Source organism: Centroberyx gerrardi, chromosome 7 (assembly GCF_048128805.1).
Source record: "Centroberyx gerrardi isolate f3 chromosome 7, fCenGer3.hap1.cur.20231027, whole genome shotgun sequence".
NCBI lineage: Eukaryota > Metazoa > Chordata > Actinopteri > Beryciformes > Berycidae > Centroberyx > Centroberyx gerrardi.
Window position 1 is genome coordinate 10,526,980 of NC_136003.1, and position 11,934 is coordinate 10,538,913.

An 11,934-nucleotide genomic window follows, 5' to 3' on the forward strand; every position below is an offset into this window, starting at 1 on the left:
TTGACTGATGAGTCAAACTGAAAAGCACTTGATACAGTGGGCTTGAGTAATGGATCTGCTGTCGATACAAACCACTGGAGAATAGTGGTGTAAATTGTGAAATTACATACGTGCAGTGTGTCACTGTTAATGCAATGAATATAAAAGTTCCTGTTACCAGCCATTTGCGGATTTAATACTGAAATAACATATTTTTAAAGACAATCTGCTGAAAGCATAGCCTAACTCTGAAGTGAATCTTATGGCCCCGAACCCCAACATCTGAGAAATAAACTTGAAACCAGAAACCGACTCTACCTAATTTTAGAGATCGAGCCCGGTGTCTCCCTCAAGCGGCAGCTATTGCGCACTGCAGTGCATGTGCAGCACAACAAGTAGGCTACAGCAAGTAACGGATTCCATTTAAATTGAATTTCCCTCTGCTTTCTGCAAACAAGTCAACCAATAATGCTCGGTGGACTCTAATGTTTTGGTCAGGAGGAGAGCAACGTCACTTCATCATGGAGAAAAGTCCGTCGACGTTACTGTTGACAAACTGCTGCAGCTTGGACTCTGCTATGAGGGGGAGCCAGCCAGATTTCAGAGTTTGTTGTGGTTGGCAACACTGAAACAATCTGACCTCGTTTTCATGCGCGGATACAATCAATTTGTTTTTATTCGATGAACCAACAGGAAACCATTTCTTCCTGCTGCCACGGAGACTCGGTGCAGCGGGTTGGTGCGCGACGCCACAGGTTTCTTTCTTCTGCACATACAAGTTGTAAGGTAACAGATGCTGGTTTCCCGTTTCCTCCACGAAGTAACACTAGAGCAGCTTCATTTGATCTTCTCTGACATATTGTAGCATGTTCACCCGGTCCTCGTGCCAACCCCCGCGCAAGAAATGGGATCACCGAAGGCTTTACTTGAATGGTGCCGCGTAAAATCCGCTAATTACCCCAATGTGGACGTAAAGAACATGTCAACCTCGTTCAGAGACGGACTTGCCTTTTGTGCCATCATCCACAAACACCGACCTGACCTGATGTAAGTAGGCCATTAGAAGACTGGTGGTTGTTGTTATGAATCTCTCTGTCCAGCAAACCCACTAGGTTTGGAGGTGCATCGCTCACCTCACCTACAGGTGTGCTGCTTTATTTGGACTTTTCTACAGTGTTGGAAACGTTAGGCAGAATCCTGGCCTTTGTCTATTGTCCCTGCTCAGTGGGAGTCTTTGTCCTGGTCCAGATTGACCAACATGCTGTCTAATCTGGAGCAGTGGAGGACCTGCAACCTGCCTGGGCATAAGCGGCTCTCCTCTCCTCCTTAATCTCTCTCTCTCTCTCTCTCTCTCTCTCTCTCTCTCTCTCTCTCTCTCTCTCTCTCTCTCTCTCTCCCTATTAGATGGGACTAGTTGTGTTGGTATTTTTACCTTTTACATCTGATCTTTTGTCTGCATAACCACTCTTCATCAGTCAGCACTATTCTTTTTCTGACGTTCTTCAGTATTTTTCTGTATAAAACTAACAGTGCAATGAACATATGAACTGACGTGATTTCATCTGTCATTTCATCACTGATTAATCAACCCCTTCCTTTTCCTCACCTTGCTCCAGAGATTTCAGCTCCCTCTCCAAAGATAATGTTTATCAAAATAACCGACTGGTGAGTTATTTCCAACTGTGTTTGAGTGCAAGCTGCAGTGCAAGCATGCCTCACTCAACACGGCGCTTGATGTTTATTGAGCATCACTAACACACTAAACCGTAGACAGCTTCTGTGTCATTTGTTATTATGTAACACAACAGTATATCTGATCTCCTTCTAGGCATTTGAGGTTGCAGAGACAAAGCTGGGCATCCCTGCACTGCTGGACCCAAAGGACATGGTTTCCACTGAGGTGCCTGATCGCTTGAGTGTCCTCACCTACCTTTCCCAGTACTACTACTTCTTCAACAAGAAGTCTCATGGTGTGTGTCTGTGTTTTAGGCCTTTCGACTTTTTTTAAGGACGCAAACTGGTTGTTGCTAGGATCGAACCTGTGATGTTTTAGGCTCCTTAGAAGATCTACAAGCTTATGCCCCTTGAGGAATTAGTTTTAAGTCTTTAAATGCCGCCTCATCCCACTTCTTTACTACCAGTATCTCCTGTCCACTGTCTAATCCTCTTACTCCTCCCATTATGTGAATAAAAACCTTCAAATAGCCCACAGCTCTCCTCTGCCAAAAGCAAGACAGCACATTTAAATCCAGAGGTTTGTCAAACATGCCTTCTCTTGACTTTGCAGCGAGTCCTGCCAGTTTGAGGTCGTCAAATGTCACAAGCCTAACCAATCTCACAAAGAGCAGAACTCCTGATGGTCTTAAACCCTGTAAGGTAATCGCTCAAATGTATTTTAAAGCACATACACTGCTAATGTCTACAAACCTGCCTTTTTTTCCAGAGCTACAGTATCAGTCACCTCAGTTGCTGCTTTCTCTCCTGTTTTCAGAGATTGCCTGATCGGCGGTCCAGCAGAGAAGATCATTTATCCAGCAGCAGGACGCACAGTGTCTGTACTCTGTGTAGGAAGCCTGTCCACCTTGTACAGAGGCACCTAATAGATGGAGAAATCTACCATCGCAGCTGTTTCAGGTAACAGCACCGCTCAGAAGGTAACAATAGCTTATTCTTATTTGGAGATGTTCTAGTCACATTTCTGTTGGGATCATTATCCATAATAGAAAAAAGGAAAGGCATGTCCACTCATCATTTTTCTGCTCCCATTAGTGTTTTTAGTGTTAAGTGATCCCATTGGTGCATTTGATTATATGGTAAGTGAGTTATTTAGACTTTAGTACAGATCAGTTGAATTAAATATGTGTTACAGATGCCTTCACAGTGATATTCCTCTTCTTGTTTTTCAGATGCAAAGTGTGCTGTAGCACTCTCTTACCAGGCTCTTACAAACAGGGAAGTGATGCTGGCTCCTTGATCTGCACCCACCACATAACAGACAGTAGAAACACCCGTGTTGACTTCAGCCGTCAGCAAATTGGATCTACTGAGAATCTGCCCAAATTGAACTGTCAGGAACGGACTCTATTCCTGGGTGGATTCACTGACAACATCTACCATCTCCCTCATTACACTGAGAAAACAGAGTCACAAGACAGACTGGTTTGTGTTAGAGTGGAGACAGAGGGAAGGGGAAGAAACACAAGGCAGGAGAGGAGCAGAGAGGTGAAAGAGAGAGAAAGTACAGACTCAGCTGGTGGATCGAAGGGCGAGGTAAAGAGGCCGGCTCCACCTCATCCTCCTCCGCACAGGTTTAAAGGTCGGGCGCCGGAAGGAGCTGGAGAAGCTGGACCCTCGCTCATTCTGGCAGACAGCAAGTTACAGGAGGAAGCCGTAAAAAGTCAAGGATCCTCTGGGCGCGCTCCTACTTCACTATGTGCAGCAGTTTCAGGAGGATGTAGTCGGCCAGTTCCAGCACCCAGGCGCACGTTAGACTCTTCTGCACGCCCTGTTCCTGCACCCCGGACCAAAACATTTCAGAGAATGGACAGCTCCTCTGCTACAGGTGAATATTCACTATGTATTATTTATTAAAGCTGCTAATTTTCTGTCTTTAACATTCTGTACAGATGTTGATGGTGAAAAAATTGAATGAAACCACTTTTGTTTTTCTCTCTCTCTTCCTCTGTACAGGCAGTTCACCCAGCCAAAGTAAATCTTCATCTAATTCTTCCCGCACGTAAGTGTATTTGTCAGAAACAGTCATCCACTCAACTTTGGCATCAGTATGTATTTATCTTGGAATACATTAAATTTCTTTTTGTCTTTCAACTTTCAGACTTACAGCACCTAATTTATCCATTCGCTATAATAATAGTAACAATGGTAACACTTTTTTACATAACACCTATCTAATCGCAGAGTTTACAAAATGCTTTACAAAGGGTGTAAAAACAAGAGCAATAAAATCACTAAAAAAGGAGGTAGAAATTGGAAAACACTGAAAGAAAAAATCTAAAACATTACATAAAAGGAAGTCCATAAAACACGCTTTTCGAAAGTTAAGTCACTGTCAAAAAACCTCTAAAATGACCTATGCTTTTCTCTCACACCTTTTAGCACTAGCCCGGCCAGTGGTAGCCATAAAGTCCGAAGTAACCATCCATGGATGACCATCGTGCATCCCGGGCCCTGGACACAGCTCCCTCCCGCTCCAGCCCCAATAACCCCTTCTCGATCCAGCTCTGTCCCTGGGGGGAGCTGGTTCAGGCCCAGGGTGACTCCTCCCAATCCATTTGGAAAGGTGGCGGATGAGGACACTCAGGATGATGCAAGGGAAGAGGGTACCAAGACTGAGGCTGCAAACCAGACTAAACTCTCAGAGGCAACTAGCCAATCAGAGAATGGCCGTAATCTGCCAAAGAATTCAGGTGACACACATGCTCCGGTGAGCTCAAATGACACGGCAAATGCTGCTGCCAAATCTAAACCTGATGACAAAGCAAAGCCACCGGATAAACCCATTCCACCAAAGAAACCAGCTTTCAAAGGTACAGCACCAACCACTATGGACTCGGCTCAGAAAGAGCGACCAGCTGCCTCCTCCGGCCCGTCCGGTGGAAGAGGAGATAGTGGAGCAAGTGCTAATAAACCTAAAGCACCAGATGCATCTGGTTCACCTAGTGTGAAAACATCTCATTTAGCTGCTGCTGAAAGTACTCTTGGGGTCCCTGACCCAGCAGAAGCTACAAGTGCTCTTGGGGTCCCTGACCTAGCAGGGCCAGCTAGTGGACCTGGAATCCCTGATGTAGCAGAGGCTGCTAGTGGACTTGGGGTCCTTGACCCAGCAGAAGCAGCTAGTGGACTTGGGGTCCCTGAGCTAGCAGGAGCAGCTAGTGGACTTGGGGTCCCTGAGCTAGCAGAAGCAGCTAGTGGACTTGGGGTCCCTGAGCTAGCAGGAGCAGCTAGTGGACTTGGGGTGCCTGACCCAGCAGAAGCAGCTAGTGGACTTGGGGTCCCTGAGCTAGCAGGAGCAGCTAGTGGACTTGGGGTCCCTGACCCAGCAGAAGCAGCTAGTGGACTTGGGGTCCCTGAGCTAGCAGAAGCAGCTAGTGGACTTGGGGTCCCTGAGCTAGCAGGAGCAACTGGTGAACTAGCTGGAGGTTCTAGTGAACTTGATGTACCAGATTTGGTTGAAACTGGAGGCATCGGAGGCTTAGCAGATACAGACAGTGGGCTTGGTGTAGCTGGCCTAACAGGGGTAGCAAGTGGACTTGAGGCACCTGATTTCGACGGGGCAGCAAGTGGACATGGTGTGCCGGGCTTAGCGGGGGCAAAAAGCCGAGGCGGTTTAGTAGATGCAGCTAGTGATCTTGGATTACCTGATTTAGCTGCAGAGGTTCCTGACCTGGCCGGAGCTTCTGCGGGACTTTGTTTACCAGACATGATTGAAGCCGGTGCCACAGGTGGTGCAGCTGGAGCAGCAGGGGGACTCGCCACATCAGATGTGGCCCAGAGTCGTCCGTTCCCCAAGAGTGTATCTGTGCCAGCTGTCTCCTCTGCCCTCCTTCAGAGTCCCTCTGTGTCTGCTGACCCGATGGAAGCAAACGAGTGTGAACAGGCCGCACCATCTCAAAGTAAGGTAGGATGAGAGATTGGGGCTAACTGTAATAGTTATATCTAATGAACGTCTTCTTTGTGTGATAAAATGACTTAACTGCAGGCAACTGTGTACTCAGAACCATGTCACTCAGCTTAACTTGCCAGAAGCTGATGTGACTGAATACTAATGTTACGCAAACATATCAGGTTAGGCAAGTTTCAAGTGCCACAAGGGTTTATTGTTAGTGTCTTTCATGGTTTAAGTCAACAAACCAATGACATATAAAGTTGCTTTCTATTTTCCATTTTAGAGTATTTATTTACTTTATGTTTTTCGCAGGCCTGCAAAGAGAACCCTTTCGATCGAAAAGCTGCTATCCCCAAATCTAAGACTTTTCAGGCCCCCCCATCCAGACGGACCCCTGCTCCTGGATATGGCTTCCCCCTCGTCAAGAGGAAGGTAGGACGGGTGGATTTAGGCCTTAAAAAAAAATAAAATTTAAAAAACGTGAATATTGATTGATTACAGTGTCCTAAATTTGTATCGACACTGCTGCCCCCAACTGTGCTGACACAGAAAAATGTTTAAAAAAAAAATGTAACACCTACACTGACAAAATGATTACTGATTACTGATTAAAAGGAAACCTGAAGTATTTTAGAGGATATGATCACTTGAATTTTTGAAATACTGAGTAATGACATAATTTAGGTTAAAAAAGATTTGTTTTGCAAAAATGCTACATAACATTTTTGGACTGAGACGCTCCTCAGTTGTTGTCTTATATTTGTCTTGTCAGGTGCAGTCAGACCGGTGTGTTCCTATAGAAGACCTGCAGGTGGAGATGGGAGAACTGGACAAACGTCTGGAGACACTGGAGCTGAGAGGAGTGGAACTGGAGAGAAACCTGAGAGACTGCAAAAATGGTTCATACAAATTGTTCATATTGGTTCTAGACAAAAGTAATGACTGGCACTGGGAGTGGCATCAAATTATTTAACCCATCCTCATTGTAAGATATATGTTTTCACTAATCTGTGAACGAAAACAAAGAAACTACCCATATCACTTCATTGTCCAGTGGTTTTAAGTAATTTACCGGACTGATATCATATATTCTGCGCAGAATAAATAAAAAAAGTGTGTAGTCAATGTAAGCAAATGTGGACTCTCACACAGTTTATCTAATGTACAAGACCACTGTTGTTGTCTATGCTATGGACATAAATACTTAATAATAGCTTAATAAGGATATTTTTCACTCAGAGCGTTTACATAGTTCTGTTTTTGTGGTTCCACCTGTTTATTTCAGATAAAGTGGAGGAGGAGATGCTGATGGACTGGTTCTCTCTTATCCATGAGAAACATGTGCTGGTGCGCAGAGATGCAGAGCTGGTTTATTTGTAAGAGGGCTAAATTGATTTTGTTAATGGTAGAAACCCTTGTACTGTAGAAAATCCCTTTAAAAAAAACCTAGTAGACCAGGACAATGGTTTTGTTCTGGTAACATTTTGATTGTGCATTCACACTCCTCTGTTCTATCTGCCTGCCACAGATTTCATGACAGTTATATGTTGGGAACTACCTTGAAGCTTATGGACATTTTGTGTTGTGCTTCTCTCCAGGACAAAGCAACAGACTTTAGAAGAGAGACAGGCGGATGTGGAGTATGAGCTCAGATGTCTCCTCAATAAACCCGGTCAGTATGTTCAGCGCTTTCTCACTCTGTTTTCAGCGAATGGAGCTGACAATAATAATACAATTTTGCAATATGTGACCCACTGTTTTCTTGACATCCAGAGAGTGAGTGGAGCCTGGAGGATCGGGGCCGAGAGCAGCAGCTGATGGATGAGCTGGTCACCGTCATTGAACAGAGGAACCAGATCATCAGCAGCTTGGATCAGGACAGACAAAGGTGCGCAGGGAGAAACAATACCTGGTACTCTCACACCGATAGATCTCCCTGAGGATCAATAGAAATGTGCTCATATCCAATTTTGTTTTTCTGATCAGGGAAAAGGAAGAAGATGTGCTATTCGAAGCCATGATGACGCAAAAAGGTGAGAAAATATGTGCCACTTTTGGGAAATAGTTTTCATGTTGTCATGTCTCTTCCTTTACTCTCTGCTTAGAAGTTATTTGAAGCAAGCTGAGTAAACTTAGTCTTGCCTTCAAACCAGGAGTCATTAAACACATTAATACCTTTGTTTCACTATGCTATACTGCACTTTCCTTCTTTAGAGTTCCAGAAAGAGGGACTGAAAGAGCTAAAGAAGTCAAAAGGAAAATTCAAGGCCATGAAAGTGTTGAAGATGCTGAGCCTTAAAGCAGAGAGTGCCAAAGACTGCAAGGACAAAACCAGCTGAAGGACCATCATGACTGCAGCATGAAGCCATGTTGTACTGATTCAAAGACTCCTGGACTCACACAAAAGCTCACTCGTGCTTTGATAAGATAGAAGCTTTTGCACTATTTTACCACAGAAGATGATCATAATATTAAACTGTGTGCATGAAATATTATTTCTTCCATGCAGGGTTTTGTATTCATTCTATATTTTTCTCTTGCACATTTGAACTGGATATCAGTTTTATTTGAACTTGCACTTTGGGCAGGGTGCATGGTGCATTTTTGATGGAAGTGATAATGTATTTAATGTGGTGAATATTTTTTTCTTTTTTCTTTTATTCTAATACAAGGTATAAACTTGTATTGCTTGAGAGAATATGCAATAAATATTTATCTAGGAAACTACCTTGTCATGCGTATTTTGTGAAAAAGAGTCTTCATTCTATATTTTGTGGTCAAAGAGCTTTAATTGAAAACAGATTTTGAAATACCAGTTAATCCTCTTATCTGACACTCAAAACAATCAGATAATCATCTAAAACGAATGAGAAAAGAAAAGAATGAATGTAACTTTTATTTCACATATTACATTTAACAACAGTGTAGTGAGCATATTTCCCTTCTCGCAAACTGTCAAATGTTATGTATTTTCAGTTTTCCATGTATATGTTTTTGTATTGTCTAAAGGTTAGCCCATTTTCGCACTTGTGATTTGACCCTTTTGGTCAAAAGTATCTGTTCAGTCAGTTATTATGATGAGCAGTGTAAATATCTCTCTGCAGATGAATTGTCTGCATTTAACACGTAGTTATATCAGCACATTCCTCAACAGCAGTATGAGCAGTATGTTCACATTTTGCAAGCAAGTTCATGACCATAAATGAGGAAAAGCGAAAATGTCATGGAGAAAAAGAGAGAACTGAAGTGGGTCAAACTGCCCCGTCACATAACAGCAGGGCTCGGTAACACCAGAGGATTAGACTGCAGGACAAGCGGAACAAAATACGAATATTTCCGCGAGTATCCGGAATATTTCCGAACGCACCACTTCACCGGAAGTGGGAAGTTCGTAACGCTCATGCTGAGCGGTCTGCTGACAACAAAGTGTCTGCGAAAACTTCAACAGTAAATATTCATAAGGGATATTTACGCTTCTTAAAAAGAGAAGATGTCAGACAACGAAGATAAGTAAGTACACAGCTTAAACATGTTAGCGGAAAAATTAATGTAACGCTGCGTATTTAACGTTACTGTAACGGCAACACAACGTGGGTCGACAGTCTGTAGTGTTGATACAGCTAAGTTAGCTAGTTAGCCAACAAGACTGCCGTTTTTAAACCATATTCGTAGCCTTAGTTCTTGTAATAATTGTTTTACTGTCAAAATTGCAGCTTCGATGATGGAGACTTTGATGACGCCGAGGAGGACGAGGGGTTGGATGACCTGGAAAACGCAGAAGATGTGAGTTTGACTTTCATTCCTCTCCCAGCTGCATCACACCATGTCACTGAAGTTGTGAAATAGAGTTACAGCTTATAAAGCCAACCTGTATTTAGTCTTTGTTGTTTTTAGAGTTGTTCTCTCTTCACCCTTTCCCTGTGCTTTTGTACTTCAGTCCATGTTTGGTGGATGAAGGCTCTGAATGTGTCTCCTCTCCTCCTGTACCCAGGAAGACCAGGAGAATGTGCAGATCCTGCCTGCAGGAGAGGGCCAGCAGGCCAACCAGAAGAGGATCACAACACCATACATGACCAAGTATGAGAGGGCCAGAGTGCTGGGGACACGAGCCCTGCAGATAGCGTGAGTCTTAATATTACTATTATTATTGCTATGGCGTCTAAATAAAACTACCTACTTTGGGGGGTGTCCTGGTGGTTCTGTTGGCTAAGGAGCGTATCCTGGGTTCGAATCTGGCCTCAGACCTTTGTCGCATGTTAAGAACTACCTACTGCAGCACCATCATAAGTTGTACAGCTGATTTGTGTCACAAAGGTTTTGTGCTTTTAATTAAAGGTTGTCTATGCTGATGTATTTAGTCATTCCTTTGGGTGAACTGTAGGTAGGGCTGGGCCATAATTCAATATTATCATATATCGTCTTTAAATGGGGTCATATTGTGATTAAATTATGATATCATAATATGGTGATACCAATTCTGTTGTCTGAATTAATGATACCAACAAAATGACATGTGCCATATTTTAGGGAATATCATTTGAGTTACATAGTTTTGGTTTGATATCGACTTTACCATGCTATTCAATGTAATGAACATCAGTTTGTTTATTTAACACGTGATTTCTCGCACGCAAGCAGATATCATGATATATAAATATCAATATTGAAAAACGTCCCTATGATTACCATGATATATCATTTATTCTGTATCGCCCAGCCATAATTGTAGGATGGTTTGGATGTTCGGTGGTGTATTAAACAGTAGCAACCTGCCAATGACTCAACCACTTACATACTGACTGTAATTCAGCCTCATCAACCACCCTACTTGTTTCCAATAGGATGTGTGCTCCAGTCATGGTGGAGCTAGAAGGAGAGACAGACCCCCTGCAAATTGCTATGAAAGAGCTCAAGTAAGTGATCATGGAGACATTGTGTTATAATTACATGTCTTTATTTTCTTTCTGACATTATTAAAAGAGGCTATACAGGCAAACTGCTTTCCGGGTCAGTATTCTCTGTGAGTCCCAGTATGTTACTGTGACTTGTGTTTGTCCCTGTCAACAGGAGCAGAAAGATCCCCATCATCATCCGGAGGTACCTCCCCGATGGAAGTTATGAGGACTGGGGCTGCGACGAGCTCATCATTACCGATTAAACAACTTGTCCAGCCCAGCACCGGGTCCCACCCGCTGTCCCACCGGGCCACTCGGCCCCACAAACCCAGAACAGTCCTAAGACTGTGTGTAATCCTCACCCATCTACTGATTCCTGGATATGACCCATGTTGCAGGCAGGTGCCATGGTGAGCCTGTTAAGTCTGAATACATTTACAGAACAGACACTGGATGTCCTGTAAAGGTCGACCCAAGCTACTCAATTGAATCCAAAAAATGAATTGCTCAAGAGCTTATAATCCTGTGTTATCTTTTCAGTTTGGTTATGTGTTGCTGCATTATACTTGACCCAGGTCAAATCTGAACTTTAATCTACTTCTAGACTGGTGTTACATGTTATTACAGTTGTACTACAACTAGGATCCACAAGGGGGAAATGTAACTTAAGTCAAACTTCTACTTTGTTTTACAAAATAACCTTGATTACAACATTTATTGTTTTGAGGGAGAAAATGTGATAGAATTTAGTTTTATTGTTGTGAATAAAATCTTTTGTATAAATGGCCATGTCTCATTCATATCTCTTACAGCACACAATGACACAGAGGTTTGTAATAAGTGTGTGTTTCTGTGTCATGTTCCTGAATAACAAGCGTACGTATTTCAGGCTTGGTGGCAGAGCAGAGTCGCTCTTGCATGACCCAAATACATTTATCTAATTCTTTCAAGTTTATCTGAAGAACATCAACTGTAGTTTGAACTTAAAACTATCATTGGTGTCACAATCAGTCGTGTGTGTGTTTTTTACACAGTCGTCAAAAAAAGATGGAGCAGGTTTCCCACTGCAGCTGATGGATAAAGGTTGTAACTGTCATAATGCTCCCTGTCTCACCCCTCTCTCTCCCCATGCAAACACGTACACACACACACAAAGCAGGGAAACAATCACTTTATTGTTTAGGGGAAATGGGTTGTTGCCCAGGCGGCCAGAAGCCCAATGCATGATGGAAGATAGAGGGGGGTGAAAGTTTGCTAGTAAGAGAGGATTAGCAGCTTTGTTGTAAGGGAAGCTGTGTAATGATACTCCAGCCTCTGATGGATAGAGGGATGAATTATATGTATGTATGCATGTGCTTTTATTTTAACCATACAGCCATGCAATAAGAAAGTATACAAATATACATCATCCGTCAGTGGTTGACAGAAGTACAG

General features: G+C 43.1%; 2 protein-coding genes across 5 annotated transcripts; both read left to right on the forward strand.

Moving 5' to 3' along the window:
• Nucleotides 1-509: 509 nt before the first annotated feature.
• On the forward strand, nucleotides 510-8,329 carry LOC139913843 (MICAL-like protein 1). Of its 4 annotated transcripts, none has more exons than XM_071901984.2 (16): nucleotides 510-1,026; nucleotides 1,596-1,644; nucleotides 1,808-1,949; nucleotides 2,267-2,355; nucleotides 2,471-2,613; nucleotides 2,886-3,541; nucleotides 3,670-3,715; nucleotides 4,096-4,702; nucleotides 4,856-5,617; nucleotides 5,918-6,037; nucleotides 6,378-6,504; nucleotides 6,891-6,981; nucleotides 7,204-7,277; nucleotides 7,379-7,493; nucleotides 7,592-7,638; nucleotides 7,820-8,329. In XM_071901984.2, the coding sequence occupies exons 1-16, from the start codon at nucleotides 884-886 to the stop codon at nucleotides 7,942-7,944; spliced, it is 3,336 nt and encodes a 1,111-aa protein (XP_071758085.2). In that variant the 5' UTR covers nucleotides 510-883; the 3' UTR covers nucleotides 7,945-8,329. The 4 variants fall into 4 exon arrangements, with proteins under 4 accessions (XP_071758085.2, XP_071758086.2, XP_071758082.2 ...); XM_071901985.2 differs by having other exon boundaries at nucleotides 4,892-5,617; XM_071901981.2 differs by having other exon boundaries at nucleotides 4,096-5,617.
• Nucleotides 8,330-8,974: 645 nt separating this feature from the next.
• Nucleotides 8,975-11,286, forward strand: polr2f (RNA polymerase II, I and III subunit F). The gene is made up of 5 exons (XM_071902005.2): nucleotides 8,975-9,115; nucleotides 9,319-9,388; nucleotides 9,597-9,727; nucleotides 10,447-10,518; nucleotides 10,673-11,286. Exons 1-5 carry the CDS (start codon nucleotides 9,096-9,098, stop codon nucleotides 10,761-10,763), a joined length of 384 nt encoding a protein of 127 aa, XP_071758106.1. The 5' UTR covers nucleotides 8,975-9,095; the 3' UTR covers nucleotides 10,764-11,286.
• The last annotated feature ends 648 nt before the right edge of the window (nucleotides 11,287-11,934 follow it).

Coding starts and splice junctions, on each gene's coding strand:
- polr2f (XM_071902005.2), top strand. CDS start 9,096: ATGTCAGACAACGAAGATAA. Junction 9,728..10,446: donor ACACGAGCCCTGCAGATAGC/GTGAGTCTTAAT, acceptor TGTTTCCAATAG/GATGTGTGCTCCAGTCATGG. Junction 10,519..10,672: donor ATTGCTATGAAAGAGCTCAA/GTAAGTGATCAT, acceptor CCCTGTCAACAG/GAGCAGAAAGATCCCCATCA.
- LOC139913843 (XM_071901981.2), top strand. CDS start 884: ATGGGATCACCGAAGGCTTTACTTGAATGGTGCCGCGTAAAATCCGCT. Junction 1,645..1,807: donor TTTATCAAAATAACCGACTG/GTGAGTTATTTC, acceptor ATCTCCTTCTAG/GCATTTGAGGTTGCAGAGAC. Junction 6,982..7,203: donor GATGCAGAGCTGGTTTATTT/GTAAGAGGGCTA, acceptor GCTTCTCTCCAG/GACAAAGCAACAGACTTTAG.